The 18,307-nt window shown below is 41.6% G+C and overlaps 1 protein-coding gene across 1 annotated transcript in view; it reads left to right on the forward strand.

The window, feature by feature from the left end:
- LOC114430728 (protein FAM184A-like) overlaps positions 1-18,307 on the forward strand; it is a gene marked incomplete at its 5' end in the record, with an annotated part of 73,185 nt that overhangs the window by 29,421 nt on the left and 25,457 nt on the right. The window contains 4 exon segments of the mRNA XM_028398693.1: positions 5,456-5,609; positions 7,058-7,270; positions 13,150-13,303; positions 14,564-14,691. Of these exon segments, the coding sequence (XP_028254494.1) occupies positions 5,456-5,609; positions 7,058-7,270; positions 13,150-13,303; positions 14,564-14,691 (649 nt within the window).

An 18,307-nucleotide genomic window follows, 5' to 3' on the forward strand; every position in this document is an offset into this window, starting at 1 on the left:
TGATCAGTTTGCTGAGTCTGTTTGTGTCCGCTGCTTTCAGTCTGCTGCCCCAACACACGACAGCGAACAAAACTGGCACTGGCAACCACAGACTGATAAAACCTCCTCGCCATGCTCCGACAGATGTTAAAGGACCGGAGCCTCCTCAGAAAATAGAGCCCTTCTTCTAGAGGGCTTCAGTGTTCTTTGAGTGATGTCAGAATCTAGTCTTTAGAAAACAAAGGCATGGATGCCTTTTCCAGGTCAGTTAAAAGGTTTGTAGCTGAAGATTTCCGCAGTGATGGCAGGATCAAATCCTCACTAAGGACCCTATCTATTCTACCAGTTCTCTCTGAAGTCAACATAATGTGTGCACTTCGAAGGCCAATTTTGCAATCAGAGCTGTGCTTCATGTGCGTAGTTTTCACTAGCTCACCTTACTCTGTTACTCCCTGTTACTGAGGTCCTACAAAATGCTGCCTCCATGCTTCTCGCACAGCACAGTGTGAGTGGAATAAAGGTGCAATGGGCTGTAATAGAACTAGATGGCTCTCGGTCAAAGTGCCAAAAAAAAAAATGAAAAGTTCAAAAGTCAAGCTCAATGTCAAAGTGGGCAGCAGTGACTCAGTGGTATAGAAGGGTTGTCCAATAACCGGTTGGTGGTTCAATCCCAACTCCTCCCTAGTCACTGTTGTGTGTCCTTGAGCAAGGCACTTTACCTGCATAGCCTCCAGTGTACTCACTGGTGTATGGCGCTCTTTGCTGGGCTGCCTTAAGCAGTTTCCCCATTGTGGGACTAATAAAGGTTTCTTAAAGCAGTGAGACTTTTCTGAAATCAGCAGCCTGTTACTAAAGAAAATCCGCAGACCTTTTTATGAGCCCCAAGATGAATGGAAGACATTATGCATCAAGTCGTCATGAGTAGATAAAGGCGGCCCTCAGTACGGATTTCTATCATCACATCTATCCGTTGTATTACCCTACAATGGCATTTTATTTGGAGTTATATTGTTCCTTTCTAAGAATAAGACAAGACTTTCAAAAAGCACGAAAATAGGAGGCCAATACGAGTCAAGTCATACATCGAGTTTAAGAGAACTGATGTTAAAATATCAGGAAACTGTTTAGGAACCTTGTGCATCATCTTCTTTTTATCTAGAGAATCATCACAACCTAAATCTGTCAGCAGCTTCTCTCCAGGCACTCTTTTTCTTTTTTATTACCTCCCCAGAAATATTTGCAAACACACACTTCCACCTACCAGGGACCTACTTCTCTCCAAACATGTGCAGCCGGCTAACTACACCCTGTGTATACTTTCCAGAATAGAGGGGAAAATCAAAAGGGGGTGGACTGCAGCAGTTTCCATCTTTGGTGTGACATTGGTGACAAAACATGACGCCGTCACAGACAGATTATGTTGTCTAATCTTATAAGCAGACTGTAGAGTTAACAAACATACTTAAAGAGCGCTCCCGTCTTTGTGCCACTCCTGTTCTCCTCGCCGTCTCCGCTCAATTTTGCTTTCATTCAACCCTCCTTTGTCTTTCGGTGCCAAGCTCTTTATTCTCCGGAGAACATCTATTCATTTGAGTACACTGTGGCTAGTGAGCCGTCTGAATTAAGGAGGCAGGCTTTAATCCCCGTTTCACAGCGGAAACAGAAGGTTTGTCTGTGATAGTGTAATCATTGAAAGCGCCCCCAGGATTACCTAAGGAACTTAAGGAAGTTCAACGGATCAGCAGACGGTGTCGTGCCGGTTGCTGTCCCGGTCTAATGACCCCCAGTCCATCCTCACAAGGAAGACATATAACATGAGGTTTATATATCAGTCCTTGAAAACAGAACAATTTGTGTGTATTTCTCACCTCTGGGGGTGGAAGCTGTTTCCGTGGTAGCCAATAATGGCGACCTTTATCCTGTTGTTAATGTGTAATTTTTGAAAAAAGTAAATAAAAAAAAAAATCGCACACATGGGCAACAACAAAACCACCTGGGTGCCCAGGGATGCAAACCCCTGAACTTCTACACAAAGATCCACCATCCGCCTTTACCACCACTGTTCCCAACCTTTTTCCACCACAGACTTTTGCATCTGTATTGGTCCCATGCTCAGATGACATTAAACAATATGTTCATATGTTCCGATATGCTGTTTAGCTTAATGTAACACTGTTATCTAGACCTTTCTTAACTCTTTTGTTGGCTGATCAGATCACCCACACTGCAACACTTTGTAAACATGTGCACCTAAAAACTTAGCATCAGCTGGCTTGACTGAGTTTTTCAGATGATGGCCTACTTTACTGCAGTAAAATCTCTGCATTGGTTAAATTCTATTAGAAGCATTTGCTCCCACAACTATTGTGGTGTTAGGCAGTATCTTTGCAGCAAGTATAGCAATTATTATGATTTTTATTATATGCATCTTGAAAACAATACCAACATCTAGACCACGAGATCCTCATGGGTAGTTATGGCCAAGCTTAGAACAATGGTCAATATGTTGAAAGGTAAGGGTGCATAATTGTCCAAACACCCTCCCATGTCTGTGTTGAGGGGGCTGCTCCTTTAGCTACTGACTTTGATGTAACCATTTCTGGAAAAAAATGTATATGAGTAGTACTTTTAGATATTAATTTGTGTCCATGTCCCATCCGGTAACACAGAGGAGGTGAAGTTCTTCTTTTTTTTGGAGAAAGGGAAGTAGCAATTTAAAAGCAAGAAAGCATCTGAATAATTCAAATCCAAATAAGATGATAAATACTGCTTTTTCGGGTTGCTGCTTTTTTTCCTGCAAGGTGACTCACTGCCTTTGCCTCCAGGTATAAAAAGAGTCTTCTAGCAGTTTGAATTTAACAAGAGTTTGACTAAAAAGCCTCCAGCCAGTTTGTTTTCAGTGATATCTGCTTTTGAGAAAAAGTGTTGAGACTCAGCACCTCCATCTGTGAATTTGACATTGACAAGGTAAATAGCAGGAGGACAGATAATATTTAATTACAGCTTGTAGATCCACCTTTAGTAGCAAGTAAGTTGACGTAATGGTTTCCTGTATGACTTTATCGGTCTCTCACATCATTTTGGAGGACTTATGGTCCATTCTTCTTCGGGTTATTGATGTTTTTGGGCATTCACTTATGTACGGACCTCTTAAGGTCCCACCACCACCTCATTTCCATAACCCGAATTCCCTTATTCATTTCAATTTAATTCAATTCAATTCAGTTCAATTTCATTTATATAGTGCATTTTACAATCAGTTGTCTCAAAGCGCTTCGCAGAGACCCAGATCCTGAACCACCTTAAGAGCAACAGTGGCAGGAAAAACAGGAAGAAACCTTGAGCAGGACCCGGCTCATAAGGAGAACCTTCCTGCTGACAGTCGGCCGGGTAGAGAAGGAGAAGAGGAGGTAGACAGTAGGGATGTCCAGATCCGATCACATGATTGGAAATCTGGCCCAATTATGTGGTTTCAGACGTTACCTCCCGATCAGTACTTGGATATATATGTATTAGGGCTAGCAATTACTCTGGCGCTTTGTGTAGGGGTATGATTGTTGCTGTGAATTTGCTTGGACGTCCACTCCTCTGAAGATTGACAGCTGTCTTGAATGTTTTCCACTTGTGAATAATCTTAATCAGTGTAGAACATTGAAAGCCATATTAGGACTTAACACTGCACATAATTAAGGACATGACCAAGCACCGACTTACTGCAATTGCCTTTATTTGGAGTTTAGGTAGACTGTGACGCTGAGAACATGGCGACGGTCAGAGCGTCCCACAGACTCTTTAGAACCCTGCAGGTAATATCATGGAAGTTTCGTCCATAGTCTAAAACATCTGTTTATATAGAGGTCTGCACACCTGCTGATGATCGGCTCATCAATGGTGGATGATCAGCCTCTAATTTGTTTACACAAAAAAGCAATGAGCCCACACTGACTGACATTATATATTTTATATATAATGCCATATAAAAAATACTCCCTTAAAACATCCAGCATGCATCTGCAACTTCTCCGAATTGATGTCGTATTAGTACATTAAGAAAATTAATGTTACATCTAGATACGCAAAACACTTAATGCAAGGCAGGACTAGCTAATGATGGACTCAATTAGAAACATGACTTATTTAGTGCACACACAGCACACTCAAGGCCATATGCATAATTTGACACACCTTAACCCAGCACATGTGCCTTATATCTCTCAGGATCCAGCCAATTATCCCACATTTTCTCTGAATGTTTCTTTCCATCTATGACAGTTCCTTCATCCTCTCCTTTTTTTCTTTACCTCTCTCCATCTGCCCAGCAGATGCTATAGAACAACACTTATTAGGAAGACCAGGGCTCTTTGAAGCCCAAGGCCTGTGTGTGTGTGTATATATGAAAGCGAGAGAGCGGTAGAGAGAGGTGCAACTTCTGCATGCTTTATCCCGAACGAGGACATGAATGATGACACGTGCCAAGCGCGCCGCACTATGAACGTGACTGTCTGGTGTGCGACCGCATTGCAGTGCACACTGTGTTGTGTGTGTGTTTGTCTGCTTTCAGTCTGACACTTTCCAGCACTTAGTGACAAGAAGACACACACACACACACACAAAAACATGATTGCCTGGATACTTCATTTAACAGCTGCCATTTCAACTCCCACACAGCTATTACATTGGCAACATGCAGACACATACACACACATTGGCACACATCGCCACGCGGAGAGCTGTTAGCAGCAGTGTTAAAGAGTGATGGTCGCTCAGTAGATGGAGTGTGGAGGTCTGATGATTCAGGACAATTTATTGCTGCCAGGAAAGGGATATTGAACTCTCTGGAGCTACGTTTACAGCACAGTTTGAGTGTCTCCTTTCGGATATTGTCGAGTTGTTGTGAGCTATGATGATGGGAACATCTTGTAGACAAAAACTGAAGAGAAAAACCATTTCAAACTTTTGTTTGCTTTATTGCATGTACACCTTTTATTTTGCCGAGTGCCTGCACAGTGCTGCTGCAATAGCAACATTTCCCAGCTTGGGATAAATAAAGTATTTCTATTCTATTCAGTTGTGTGTCTGTATAAGCCCCCTGACCTGTCCAGGGTGGACCCCGTCTCTTGCCTGTAGATAGCTGATAGAGGTCCTGGTTTTAAGACTTGGATGAGTCGTTTCCGTTGTGGCGAGCGCTCCTCTCGGGACACACTCACGCATCGAGTTTTGCTTATGCAAAAAGAACTGCGAGCAGTAACAGGTAATAGGTTTGAAGAGGAGCGCGAAGGCCTGGCATTCGTCTTTGTAGAGAACCCTAAAAGAATTCGGTACTCGGTATCAGCAAAATCAAATGACCGATACTATTGATTATTCATTTGTAACTTCTCTCAAAAGTTGCAATCTCCAGTTTCATTTAGGTTTTTTTCACACTGTTAAACAAATACCTGAATCATGAATGCACTTTTTTCCCCACTGTGTTGTCTTACAGGCAGGAGTGTAAGAAGCTCCGAGAAGAGCTGAAAGAGGAGCATGAGGAGGACAAGACCACAGCGTTGACTCAGCTGGCACAAAGCAAGGAGCAGGAACTGAGCAGCGCCAGGGAGAGCTGGCAGAGGAAAGTGGAGGACCTGCTGGAACAGGTACGGCTGACGCATAAATATGGAAAACAAAAAGTAGTCCTAGGTGTAGAACACATGTAGTAGAGTTGTTTACTGGTTAACAAGAGTTTTTATATATATATATCTTCAGCAGATCTTCCTAAACACAAAATGGCTGATGCCTACAGCTTGTAGTCAATTGGCCGTAATTACACCAGCAGTAAAAATCAATAGACAAAGAGGAAAGAAAAGAGAGGCTATAAGAGCAACTGCCTCTCTTATGTTCTCCCTGTCTCTACCAGATTGACTTTTTTTCCTTCCTTACAAACACACATTCATTATGCACTTCTCTGCACGACACACAACACAGCTGCCGCTGCTGCTAATGACCGTGCAGTAGTATTAATGTAGCATGAGTAAGCTCTCTTGTGGTCATCATGCGTGCTGAATCAATGGCTTTATTTATGTCGATTTTTGTATTTGTTGTGCGTTAGCCGCCGCTCATCAACGCACCATCCTGCCCATCCGTCATCGGGGATTAATGTGGTCGTGTTTTTTTACTCTTAACTTACTTAACGCCCAATCAGGGCAGCAGTCAATCACGTCATATGATCATGTTCGCACTCACTCTTTTAATTTACACAGAGCTCTTAAGGTCCTGATGGCATTTCAGTTGTGTTGAGATCTGGACTTTGACTGGTCCACAAATCTTGATTATTTTATTTTTCAGACATTCTGACACCAAGCTTTAACTGATCACATTTGTCTCTAGAACACTCTGGTATACAGAGGAGTTCATGGTCCACTCAATGACTGCATGGTGTCCAGGTCCTGTGACTGTAAAACAAGTCCAAACCATCATCCCTCCACCACCGTGCTGGACAGTGTGTATGAGGTGTTTCATGCTGTGTTTGGTGTCCAGCAGACATGGTGGTGATCATTAAGACCATGTGTCCATAGGACATTGTTCCACAAGTGTTGTTCTTTGGTCAGATGCAGTTTAGTGAACCTCAGTCCTGCTTCCATGTGCTTTTTAGACATAAGCGTCTTTCTCCTGGTAACCCCTCAAACAAACTGGACTCATTCAGTCTTTTTCTAATTGTGCTGTCACATTAACACTGAGCTGTTCAAGTACCATTAGGATGTTCTGTCATTAATGAGTGAGGACGTGCTGGTGTTGTGACATAACACAAGTTAAATACAGTTTTTCCCAAGCAGACTGTGCTTGTCTGAACACTTGACAACCTGAAGTATACCCAGCTGTCTAGACAGTCTAATCTCTGAGTCACACTGCATCCTCCTGTTTGTAGTGCTACATTCAGTGCATTGCAATATTAAATACTTTTAAATACTAAAGCAAGCTGATTTTTCTTAAGGCTCTGCAAGCTTTGAGAGTGTACTATATATATTTGGTCGATTGACACCTTTCGCTTGGTCTCCCTCTTATCTTATGACCCAGAACTTATAACTTTTTTTCTGTCCTTGTCCAGATCTCCTTGCTGAAGCAGAGTCTGGAGATGCAGCTTTCACAGTCGCAGTCGTCGCTTCAGCAGCTACAACACCAGTTCAGCCAGGAGAGGGAGCACCTGAGGATGCAGCTGGACGAGCTGCAGACGGAGCACCAGAGGCGACAGCAGCGCCTGCAGGAGGTCCACCGCTGCGCCATGCAGGAACTGGAACACGTCAGGCAGCGCGACCTGAAGGTAGGCGGTGGCCTGCTGGTTTAAAGCTTGATGTTGAAATGACTCAGCAGTTAAATAAGGCTGCATAAAATAAATGAAAAAAAATGAAATGGACGTGATGCAATGTCTGAAAGAGGAGTTAACAGGAGGAAAGATGGTAATGCTAGACCTTCAGAATAAAAGCACTGAATTTATCAAAGGACATTATTTAAAGAGTGCTCATCTGGAGCTTTTCCAATCAGATTTTCACAATAAATGCACATTTCCTGTCATTTAAAAGACTCACATTCACATGTGAACCTTTTCTACTCTGTAATGACGTTTGTGCTCTCTTTCAGCTTATTTTACCTTTTTAGACTTTTGACAATATTTAACTTTTTTTTTCCACATTTCAGCACTAAATGACTCAACATCTTTTCTCAGCTTTAGAAATCATTTCAGGTTCACAACAAATCACAAGGCTTTGCTCTATTAAACTTTAATTAAGATTCTTTCAGAGTTACTTCAGCCCTTTTTCTGCAAATTCTGCTCTCATTTCAACATCGCAGCGCTGCACATTCTCATTTATTTATTTATAATTATGTCTATTGCATACATTTTAATAACATGGCATCTCAGGGGAATACAGTTTCCATAGCCCTTTTCACACATGCACTGCAGCCCTATAGTTTGCTTTCCTGAGGGCCTGAGCGCGCAGACATTAACTAATCATGTGCGACTAACGTTCTTAGGCAATCGCTGGAGAATTCAGTGCAAGTGATGAGGCGCACTAATGTACTTGATACCTTTATGAGTTTACATGCTCCATACCGTTTTTCTCATTTCCACTATAATCTCATGTTTATATAGTAGACATATTTAAATACATGTATCACCACACCAATCAGTCCTTCTGGCAGCAATCAAATTATTTACATTATCCAGCAGGTCATCATACAGGATGTTGTTGGATCTTTTCTATATTAGACGTTTCTATAACACAGCTTGCTGAACTGAGGGCAGACCAAGTGGCTCAGACTAGTCATTTGTCAGTCGCAAACATTTTGTTTAATATGAACTAATCTTTTATATGACTCAGGAGTAATGAGTCATCTCAGTGAGTGATTCGTTCACTTCTCTCAGTCTTTAGTCAGCATTACAGGAAACAGAAATTTCACGACTCGTTTGTCCGCGGGTCCTCTTTTGGACCGTTCTTTTGTTACATGACAGCTAGGCCGCTCAGGCTGTGTAAGAAGCAGTTCTCGTTTTTTACAATGCCACGACAAGAGGGATACAGCGCCACCTGCTGTAAAAATTAACAACATGAACGACATGACTTACAAAAAGATTCGTTCAATTAGTGTTCGAGAGTAAAAGAACTGAGTCAGTAAAAAGAGTCGAACTTCACAACACTAGCTGAGACATGAAGCCTTTGCAGAAATGCTCAACATTGCAGTTCACCCCACAGCCTCTAGGGACTTGAGTTTAGGTTGGATGTGACAAAGCCAACATGGCAGACAGTCGAAACCTCCTACAGGGACTCCAAATGTTTCTTTATAAACCCATGGATGACGACATGGACGTTACTCTCACAAGACTCGCTCGTGAGCATTGTTACTAAAACAAGAATCTGTTGGAAATTACTACAATTTCCTGCATTCTTTATGGCAAAGTCATACATCTTTTAAAGAGTACATGAACATTCCTGTCCTGCCTGTTAGTAGTGCAGCCATCCTTGGCGATTTATAATGGAGGCTTGTCAAAGTCAAGGTTAGAGTGGCAGTGACTCATCACCATCGTTACTCACTCTCACTGACAGCAGGCAGCTTCTGCATCAAGCAGCCACACTGACAGCTCTGTGTTTCCTCTTTTTAAAATGTCAAAATATGCAACACAACATACACACACTACCGGAGCTGCCAAGAAAATGTTCTTCGGCGCTTAATCCTTCCATTTCACAGTCAAGGTCGATTTGGATCAGCCATACATCACAATCCCAAATCCCTTCTTCGTCTTGGACGTCTTGTAATTGTATTAATGCTTCAGGCAGGATTGGAGGTCAGGAAACGGCGTCCTCGCGATGTGGTTTTGGGGGAGACTGTATGAGGATGAGCGTGGCACCTCTGACTCACACAGCTCTTATGATAATGTCAGTTTTCATCATTTAACCAAATGTACTCCTATAACAAACACACCTCCTTCATCTCCTCCTCCTCTTCCTCCTGCACCACCTCCTCCTCAGATGCACATTAACTCAGAGCTGCCACAAAATTAACCAGCTATTCTTTGGGTCTGTCACAGCCTTAGTTAATGAGCAGGGAAACCAAGTGTTAAAAGCTTTCATCGTGACAGGTGTTTGTGTTTCTGTCTGCAGTGCAGGGAGAGAAAACTCCATCCGTCGTTTTGTGTGTGTGTGTGATCATTTTATGTTGTTGAGCTGGATGGGAGGTACAATCATATCGTCTGGTGTTATCACTTCACAGTTCACAGGAAGTTCTATCAAGAGAATATTACATTTGTGACAAATACCTGCTACACACACACATTCTAATAAGCAAATGTGGCTCGACTTGCTGCAGATGGAAGCACAGAGCGTGCATGAAGGAACTGACAGATTTTTTTATTCTCTCAGCCTTGTTTGTGGTAGTTATTTCTTTTGTCTCCATGATGAAAGTGCATTTGTTTGTGACCACGTAACACAAATCCATGACCAAAAAAATACATAGGCTCAAATATTATAGCGACAAGCCGATGGACTGTTCAGACTTTTATGGTTTGAGTTCAGTGTTAACTAGAACAAGTTTGCATGCTAACAGTGCCGTCGTTAAAGGCTGTATTTGAACTGTCACAGTGGCAAGTTTAGACTGCATCTAAGGCCGCGGCCTTTGTTAACCTCAGCTTATCAGTTCTATTAACCCTCAACCTTCACACAAGATTCATTTTGCACTGGTGACATCTGGATTATTTTATCCAAGATGCTGAAGCACAATCTGCAGATTAGCATAATTTGAAGTAGCTCCCCTTCCTATAAAGGGTGCCTGTGTTTCCGGATGTGTTCATTGGTCCAGTCTAGTATGAAGTCCAGCTCCAGAACCCATGTATTTGCAGGTTTAAGACCATCCTAACACACCCTTGAATGAACACAGGTTGCAGGTGGTGTCTATGCCTCCAGACTTTGCCCTCTGACATCATCTTTGGTGGAGATGTAGATCACAAAGACCCCAATCAGGCTCTTGTACTACCCAACTCTGTATTTCCCCAATGCACCCCACAATGGCATTGTCATCATGAAAACATGTGCATGTGACACAAGTCCAAGTTGTACTTGAATTCTGAGGTGTACAGGGTGAGCAAAGCCTGCCAGAGCACCCCAAGGCCAAAGTCTCATTCTTGTTCCTCACTATCACACCCCTTTAACTCACTTAAATGGACTCACCCACCAACAGTAAAAATATTGACTGTCCAGTAATGGAAAGAAGATTGAACAACCAGGCCCTCTCACGCGTAACCATCGCAAAGATGAGACGGGAGGGAGGCGGCTGGAAAAACATTCAAGTCAATTTGTAATTATAGGATTCACCACGATTACGTCTAATTAATGTGCTCCCTTTAAATTAAAGGAATAAAAGGTATGTTTTTTTACTGACCCACAGCACAAAAAGCACCAGTGATCAATACCAAGAGAAGATTAGTGGCTTTTAAAACTCACTTTGTCACAGTGTCACACAGTCTCCCACCGGAGATTCACACAACACACATTAACTTGTTAAAGACAGAGAGGATTAGCTATGAAAATGAAAAGTCCCTCTCTGGACAGTGGAGCTACATTAAAGACTATAGACTATAGAGCAAGCTTAAGGGTTTCTCACTGCTGTCACATTTTTTAGTCGCTTCACAGCAAATCACAGTGATGATGATTTTGCTGACACTGCCAGTGAAAAGGAATTCAAATCATCACAATTTTAATTACCGTATTTTCCGGACTATAAGTCACACTTTTTTTTTCATCCTTTGGCTTGTTCTGCGACTTATACTCAGGTGCAACTTGTATAATAAAATATATTATTTCACATGTTTGTTATTTTCACGCCGACAGCCACTAGAGGGCACTCTTGGCTTGTCCACCTCTGGAGTCAGCGGAGTTTTTCAGAAGTGAATTCAATGGATTTAATGGACTTGTTTTGTTATGTTCTTTATGCTATAGTTATCTGAATAACTGTTAATATGGTACATAAAGGACACCTATTAAGTTCGTATTTATGCTTCATGTAGCTGAATAGCCATCAATTTGTTACGTTAGCATACACCTACCTTTTTTTTCTTCTTCATTACGCATTTTTTGGCTAGTGCAACTTAATAATCCGGTGCGACCTATAGTCCGGAAAGAAGGTACACATTTACCAACATGTATAGTGCCATCTTGTCCTATCAGACAGTGACACCTGACTGTGTTGGGTGGTGTGGAACTCCCAACAGTGGCAGGCATTACCTAACCTGGAGTGACAGCTTTGACAATGACTACCAAGCTTAAAGTGATACAACAAAAGCCAATGTCTGTACTGCCACTGGATGTAGTGAGGATTTAACAGCCAAGAAAAGATTGTCCACTTATTTTATCTCTTGAGTACCAAGTGGTTGGTAAGCTAGTAGCACTAAAATGAGAAAACCCCATCGTTAGCAATGGGATGAATTTTGGAAACACACTATTTACTTTACCTTACCAAGTCCGACTCAGTTAGGTGCTAGCATTTAGCAGTGGTACACCGGTAAGACGCAACTGGTCAGTGGCACACCATCTCGGACACAATGAAGCTATACAAGGTACTAGTTACCTAGTTCACTGATAGTGTTAAATCTGTCTTTATTTTTCAGAGGGATAATCCATTGTTTAAATTATGCTTTTTAAAAAATTGTATTTTCTGGCTACACCTCCTTCCTGTAAACTCACAGCGACAAACACAAACATTGCTCACACACATCAACAAGCTTTTTTTCTGCCAGAGTAAACACTTGGCTGCCAGCAGTGTAACATTAGTAGGTCTAACATTACACTGTGAGTGTGTGTGTGTGTGTGGCAACCCTCCAGTCAACACTGCTAATGTCTGATGCTAATACTCTGTCTGTGTATATGCACTTGTCAGTTTAATATGTTGGTTTGTTTATATTCTTATAATGAAGCCGAAGCTCATCTGAAAGAGAGAGACATCAACAGCTTATTACCGGTCTAATTATTGTCTATTGGTCCTCTTCTACAAGGTCCATAGGCCGCTTTGTGGACTAAGGTCCAATGAGATGAGTTATATAGCTTTGATTTCATGTGCATGCAGTGAAAACATATTAGAAATTCATAACTTTTGTGATATTTAAGTTTGGAAAAAGTGTCCTTAGTGTAGCCGGTCTGAAGGACGAAGCAGTACTTTGGCATGGAGCTGGGTGTCTCCCAGGAACATGTCTATGCAGTTATCCACAACAAACTCCAAATGTCCAAGCTGTCAGCTGGCTGTGGGCCTGGAAGCAGATTCGGAGACAATCTGTCTTTTTTTTTTTTTTGATGATGAAAGAAAAGTCCAAATCAGTGACGTCTGCATTGAATGATAGACCACCACTGTCACGAGGGACTTCGGAGTCTAATCTGAAAACTCCACACTAGAATGTTTTTGTGACAGTTCAAGTATGAAAGGCTTGTACGACTTTCACCGAGCATCTTGGTTCAGAAGGTGAACTTCGTTTGGTGGTCACACAACGAAAATGCTTTTTCTAACAACCCCTTCTTCTTTCTCTTACTTTTCCCACCCACCCCTTTATTTTCCTCCACCTCTCTCCTCACACTCTCTCTTCGATTTCCTCCCACTCTCTGTCATCCTCTTCCTCCCTGTTCCCCTGTTGCCTTCCTCTGTTCCTACGTCCGCTGTCTCCATCAGGACCTGGAGGAACGACTCCGTCATCATCACCACTCAGAGCTGCAGTCTCTGAGAGAGGCTCACCGCCAGAGCATCGAGAAGCTCAAACAGCAGTCGGAACAGGAGCTGCAGACGCTCCGCTTTGAACTGGAGGACGAGGGCAAAGCCATGCTGGGTGAGGCGTCCAGGGTGTGAGGCGTGTGATGGGATATATAACAACTTACCTATGTCATTCATCAATGCTGTTGTTGAAAAAAATACACAAAGCATACATACATTTACAACTTAATATTGTCTAGCTGACGTCAGTAGAAAGTCAACATGTGAGAAGACTGTCAATTTATGCGTGCTGCATGTTGTTTAAATATGCTTACAAATTTCACAGCTCCATTAGCCGAGGTAGGTGACAGGAAAAAGCTGTTTCTGTTAGCTCAGCATAGACAGTCTAGAGGCAGAGTACACCAGCTGAGCATTATGTCTAACCTAGAACTGAAAGTTACCACCCACTTAGACACAGACCTGTATGGGTGCGTGTGACTTTTAACACCTAGTATGAACCAGGCGTAAATTGTAAAAATCTGACTAATCTCTATGGTTGCAATACGGAAAAACTAATGATCGCACGATCAAGACACTGAAGGCAATGTAGGTGCTGCCTTCTACCAACCAGGCACAGTCGGTCCACATCACATCCTTGTGTTGTGTGCTCAAATTCTGTGATGAGCAGCTGGAGGACATCTTCACGATCATCTTCACGAACATCCTCCACATCTTCCACTGCCCACCAGTTTATAAACTGCCACCATAAAATCTATTAACTCCGTCGTACGTCCCACATAATCTGGACCCACTGCAGTTTGCTTACAGAGCAAAAATCTACAGAGGACGCCATCTTCACCTTGCTGTGTTTTGGACGTTCTGACATGCAGATGGCAGATTGTCAGAGTTGGCAGCATAATATCTGAAACCCTGTACTGGGTTCGTTCGTTTTGCCATTTTTAACAGCGACTACATCATTCATATATTCATTCAGATACTGTTTTCAGCCTTATTGCCAACAAGTGTGTGTACAGAGAAGGGGTAGAGCACCTGATTACCAACAATCGTATTACAGCTATATATATATATATATATATATATACATATATATATATATGCAAAGTGCATTAAAATCATAGCCAGACTCACACCCGAACTGTGCCGTGATGAACGATCCTCCATTAACCTTCATGTCATGGTCCTGACACCGGAGAGCTGCTTCCATCTATCTCTCACTTCCCACATCCTGACATCCTTTTATTACCTCTGTCTCTCTATCTTTTTCTCTCCCCTGCCTTTTCTGTGCTTTATTGTGCGTCCACAGTTGTGTGCATAGTATGTATGTTGTGTGTATATAGAAATAGTCATATGTTTTTTTTCCTCTCCCCCCCACCAGCATCTCTGCGGTCAGAGTTGAACCACATCCACGCATCTGCCATCGAACACCTGAGGCAAAACCAGCAACAGGAACTGGCCGCTGCCAAAGCTGAGTTAGAGAAAACTCGGGAGAACAACCGGACACAGGTAGGACTTCATCCTGTTCACACTGGGGAAATCAATGCGGCTAGAGTGGGATTCGGGCCGTATCTGGATTTATCTCGATAGGTTTTTTTTGTGAGTCTGAACAACGCAAATCCAGATATATCCGAAATTGATTTCAATCCACCTCTCGGAGGTATATACCCAAACTACAATCTTCACCTAAACCTAAATGAAAACCCAAAGTAAAGGGACATTCGCACATTGTTGACTGTGATTGATTGACTTGATGGGTATTGACTGGCAGGTGGTTCATCCAATCAGATGCCAATTCTTTTAAAGTCCCCTGTCTTTTAGAAACAGCTTCCAGATAGGACAATCTTCCAGATAGTTCTGTTGGTTTTAAGAATGTGTTACCACCTCTTAAATCTGTAGCTGTAACTAAATTATAGCTACAGATACACACACACACACACTGACTGCGAGGTAAAGCCATACAACGGATGACTTTCTAGTCACGTTATAGACTCCTCTCAAACACATTGAAAAGTGTGATTGGAGAGAATCCACACTGTGCAGACACCTCTCAATAGATTTTCTACGGGGTCCCTTTCACACTATTACAAACATTCACACACACTCAGGTGAGAAATTACTCTCACTGCTAAAATGCTTCAAGGGAGAAATATTGTGTATAATACACAGCCGGGGTGTAGGGAATCAGAAAGCTGTTCACAGACATGGTCTGAAAAATGATTCATTTAACCCTTGTGCATCATTAGGGACTGTTTTTTTACCTCCTTACCTGACCACCATTTTGTCTGTGTTGGTGCATATGGCACTTTGTTTTATAACAAAGGGTTTTAGAATTCAAATTTATATGCATACATCTCATAAATCAATAGAACATATTAATACAAATTTACTACGCTGTTGAGTCATTAGGAACAAAAATGTCCACCTCGAAAAAAACGGCTATAAAAAGTTAAAAGATGTTTTTTTTCTTTGCATAAATCTCCAGCAACAACTCCAGCCCTGCTCAAAACTACAAAGCATTAAATCATTTGGAGGAATTTAACCCTTTAAATGACAGTTTAATTACTTGATGTCACAGTTGTTATTTTATGGGGGAAAGCACAAAAAAAGAGAGAGAAAATTTTTTTTGGGGGTGGCTGACAACAAAAACTAAATAAAGAAAAAAAAACAGTCATGGATGTGTCAAAGGTTTGCTAAAATATTGACCTTGTTACATTATTAGTTTTTGTGTAGCAACATTTTTAAAAATTGACTATCCTCTTGTGCCATTGGGAACAATATACTTCCAAAACACTGCTATTAAAAACTTAATCAGACAAGATTTACAATGCCAACATGACTACTTCAGACACATGAAATGGCACAAACAGTAATGGCTATGATATTAAAAATGTGGTTATATAATAGGACTACATGGGACCCAAGTGGGAATTACCATTTAAACCTGATGCTACACAAAAAACTAGTAATGCATCACAGTCAACATTTTGCTAAATCTTAATAATTTAAAAAAAAAATGCCCCATCCACCCAACATTTGTTCGAAAAAAAACTTATTTTATGTGTGTGTATTTTTCCATAAAAACCAACCGTGACATCAAGTATTTTCACTGCCATTTAAAGGGTTAAATTCGTCGGAATGATTTATTGTTGGGTAGTGTTGAGCAGGGCCGAATTTGTTTAAGAGATTAAGATCATGAATAATAGGGAATAGGGAATTAAGAAGAAAATTCACCCTACCTCTGACCTCATAAATAATATTTTTTCATTACATTCTGAAATGTAAATTAAATATTATTTACATAAAAACAGGCTCAGGTAGAGTCCTGGACAGTTGTCACCTGAGTTTAATGTTTAAAGTTTTGCTGGCTGAATTACAGAAATGACGACCACATTATTAGATGATGTCTCATAATACACCTGCCAGAGGCACACACACACACACACACCAGCCGGCAGGCAGCCTTCTTACCGTCGCTTGTAAATCTTCCTAATTACCCCCAAACACCATGGGCTCCTCTCTCGTATCACCTTGTGATACAGATGTTCTTGCAGAGACGCACAGCTGGTCGTCTATAATCCTGAATCTCCATCAGTCCCTCTAATCTGAGGCCAATAGGGAGTCAATAAAAGGCTGAACCCCCTGTCAGTCATACAGTCTTATGTAAGTTTCTACTTTAGTTCTTCTCCAGCCTCATTAGAACTCACATTAGATCCATAAACTGCAGGCCTTTATTAAGCCCATTCACTTAGCTGTGACTTAATGTAGCAAGGCTATAGTGGAAACCTGGGATTACACCACCAAGTATTCCTGGCATACAATTGTCATCTGGGAACTACAGTCTGCACAGTTTATTAGTGTCATAATACAGCATCCCATACATTCTGACAAAACAACACCACATTTGGTTGATAATACAAACCTCCGATATAACACATCCTTACACTGCTGGAAGAAAGTAATGACCCATAAGAGTGAACAACTAGAGATAAGCAAGCTGTAAACATGCTAACACAGCTTACCGTTTTTGCACCAATCTCACTCACTGCAGACTGGATTGTGGGTCTGTTGCATTTTGTTTCCAGAACAACATGTGGCAGTGTTCTGGAACACACAGTGAAAATGGAAGGCGCCAGCAGTTTGGGGGTTTCAGGGTCAAAACAAATAATAACTAGCCTGGCCAGCCATCCTTAATCCTTTCTCTGTTCTATACAAATAATTAGCCTGGAACTGAGTTGGATTTCCAGGGGGCAATACCAACAAGACGCAGAAGAAACTCCCTCTACACACACACTTTAATAGACATACAACCACTCAGAGAAAAGAAGCATGTGATGTTAGGTAGAGTGGCAACCAGACTAACTTCAACAAAAGACATCCAAACACCCTGAATAGGTACAAAAACTTGGAAATCCAAGGTGCTATTACCAATGCTGCAAAAATGCAAAGGCCGTCACATAATAAAGAAACGGTTTCTATTAGTGTGATAGGGTCTGTTATGAAGGGAACAGGCTGTGAAAGGGAGGGACTTCAGGCCCACTTTATGGAGAGGGTTTATGCAGAGTGATGGGGTATGGCTGGCAAACACTACCTCCTCACTGTAGTAGTAGTAGTAGTTTGATATTTTAGACTCTCTTTAATGCAAACACACAAAATTCCTATTTAATTTTTTTGTCCCTTATAATTTATTAACGCTGCATGCGGTGACAGCGAGAGCGTGTGTGTTTACATTACTTCTCTGTTTACTATGGCAGAGCCCTAATGGCACATAAACTTCCTGAGTGGAGTCATCAAGAGTGGAAGAGCTCAGCAGCACGCAGTCGACACGCTGCGTTAAATAATGTTTCTCCAATACTTCCAATTACTTAACAGATGGAGAGGAAGTGTGTGTGTGTGCGTACACATTGTTATCTGTCTTGTCTGATCTAATGGAGTCGTCTGATCAATTACGTTTAATATCTGCTTTGTTCTATTTCTATTAGATTCTATTTCTGATGTTTTTACTTGTTTTTCTTATCATCATCAATACATTTTTCTCTTATAAATATTATTTTTCTTCTTTTCTTGGTGTTTGTTCTCCCTAAAGCAGAAAGACAAGGGCATATCTTCTTCCATCTTTTTTTCA

The sequence above is a fragment of the Parambassis ranga genome, unplaced genomic scaffold (genome assembly GCF_900634625.1).
Source record: "Parambassis ranga unplaced genomic scaffold, fParRan2.1 scaffold_27_arrow_ctg1, whole genome shotgun sequence".
NCBI classification, from domain to species: domain Eukaryota; kingdom Metazoa; phylum Chordata; class Actinopteri; family Ambassidae; genus Parambassis; species Parambassis ranga.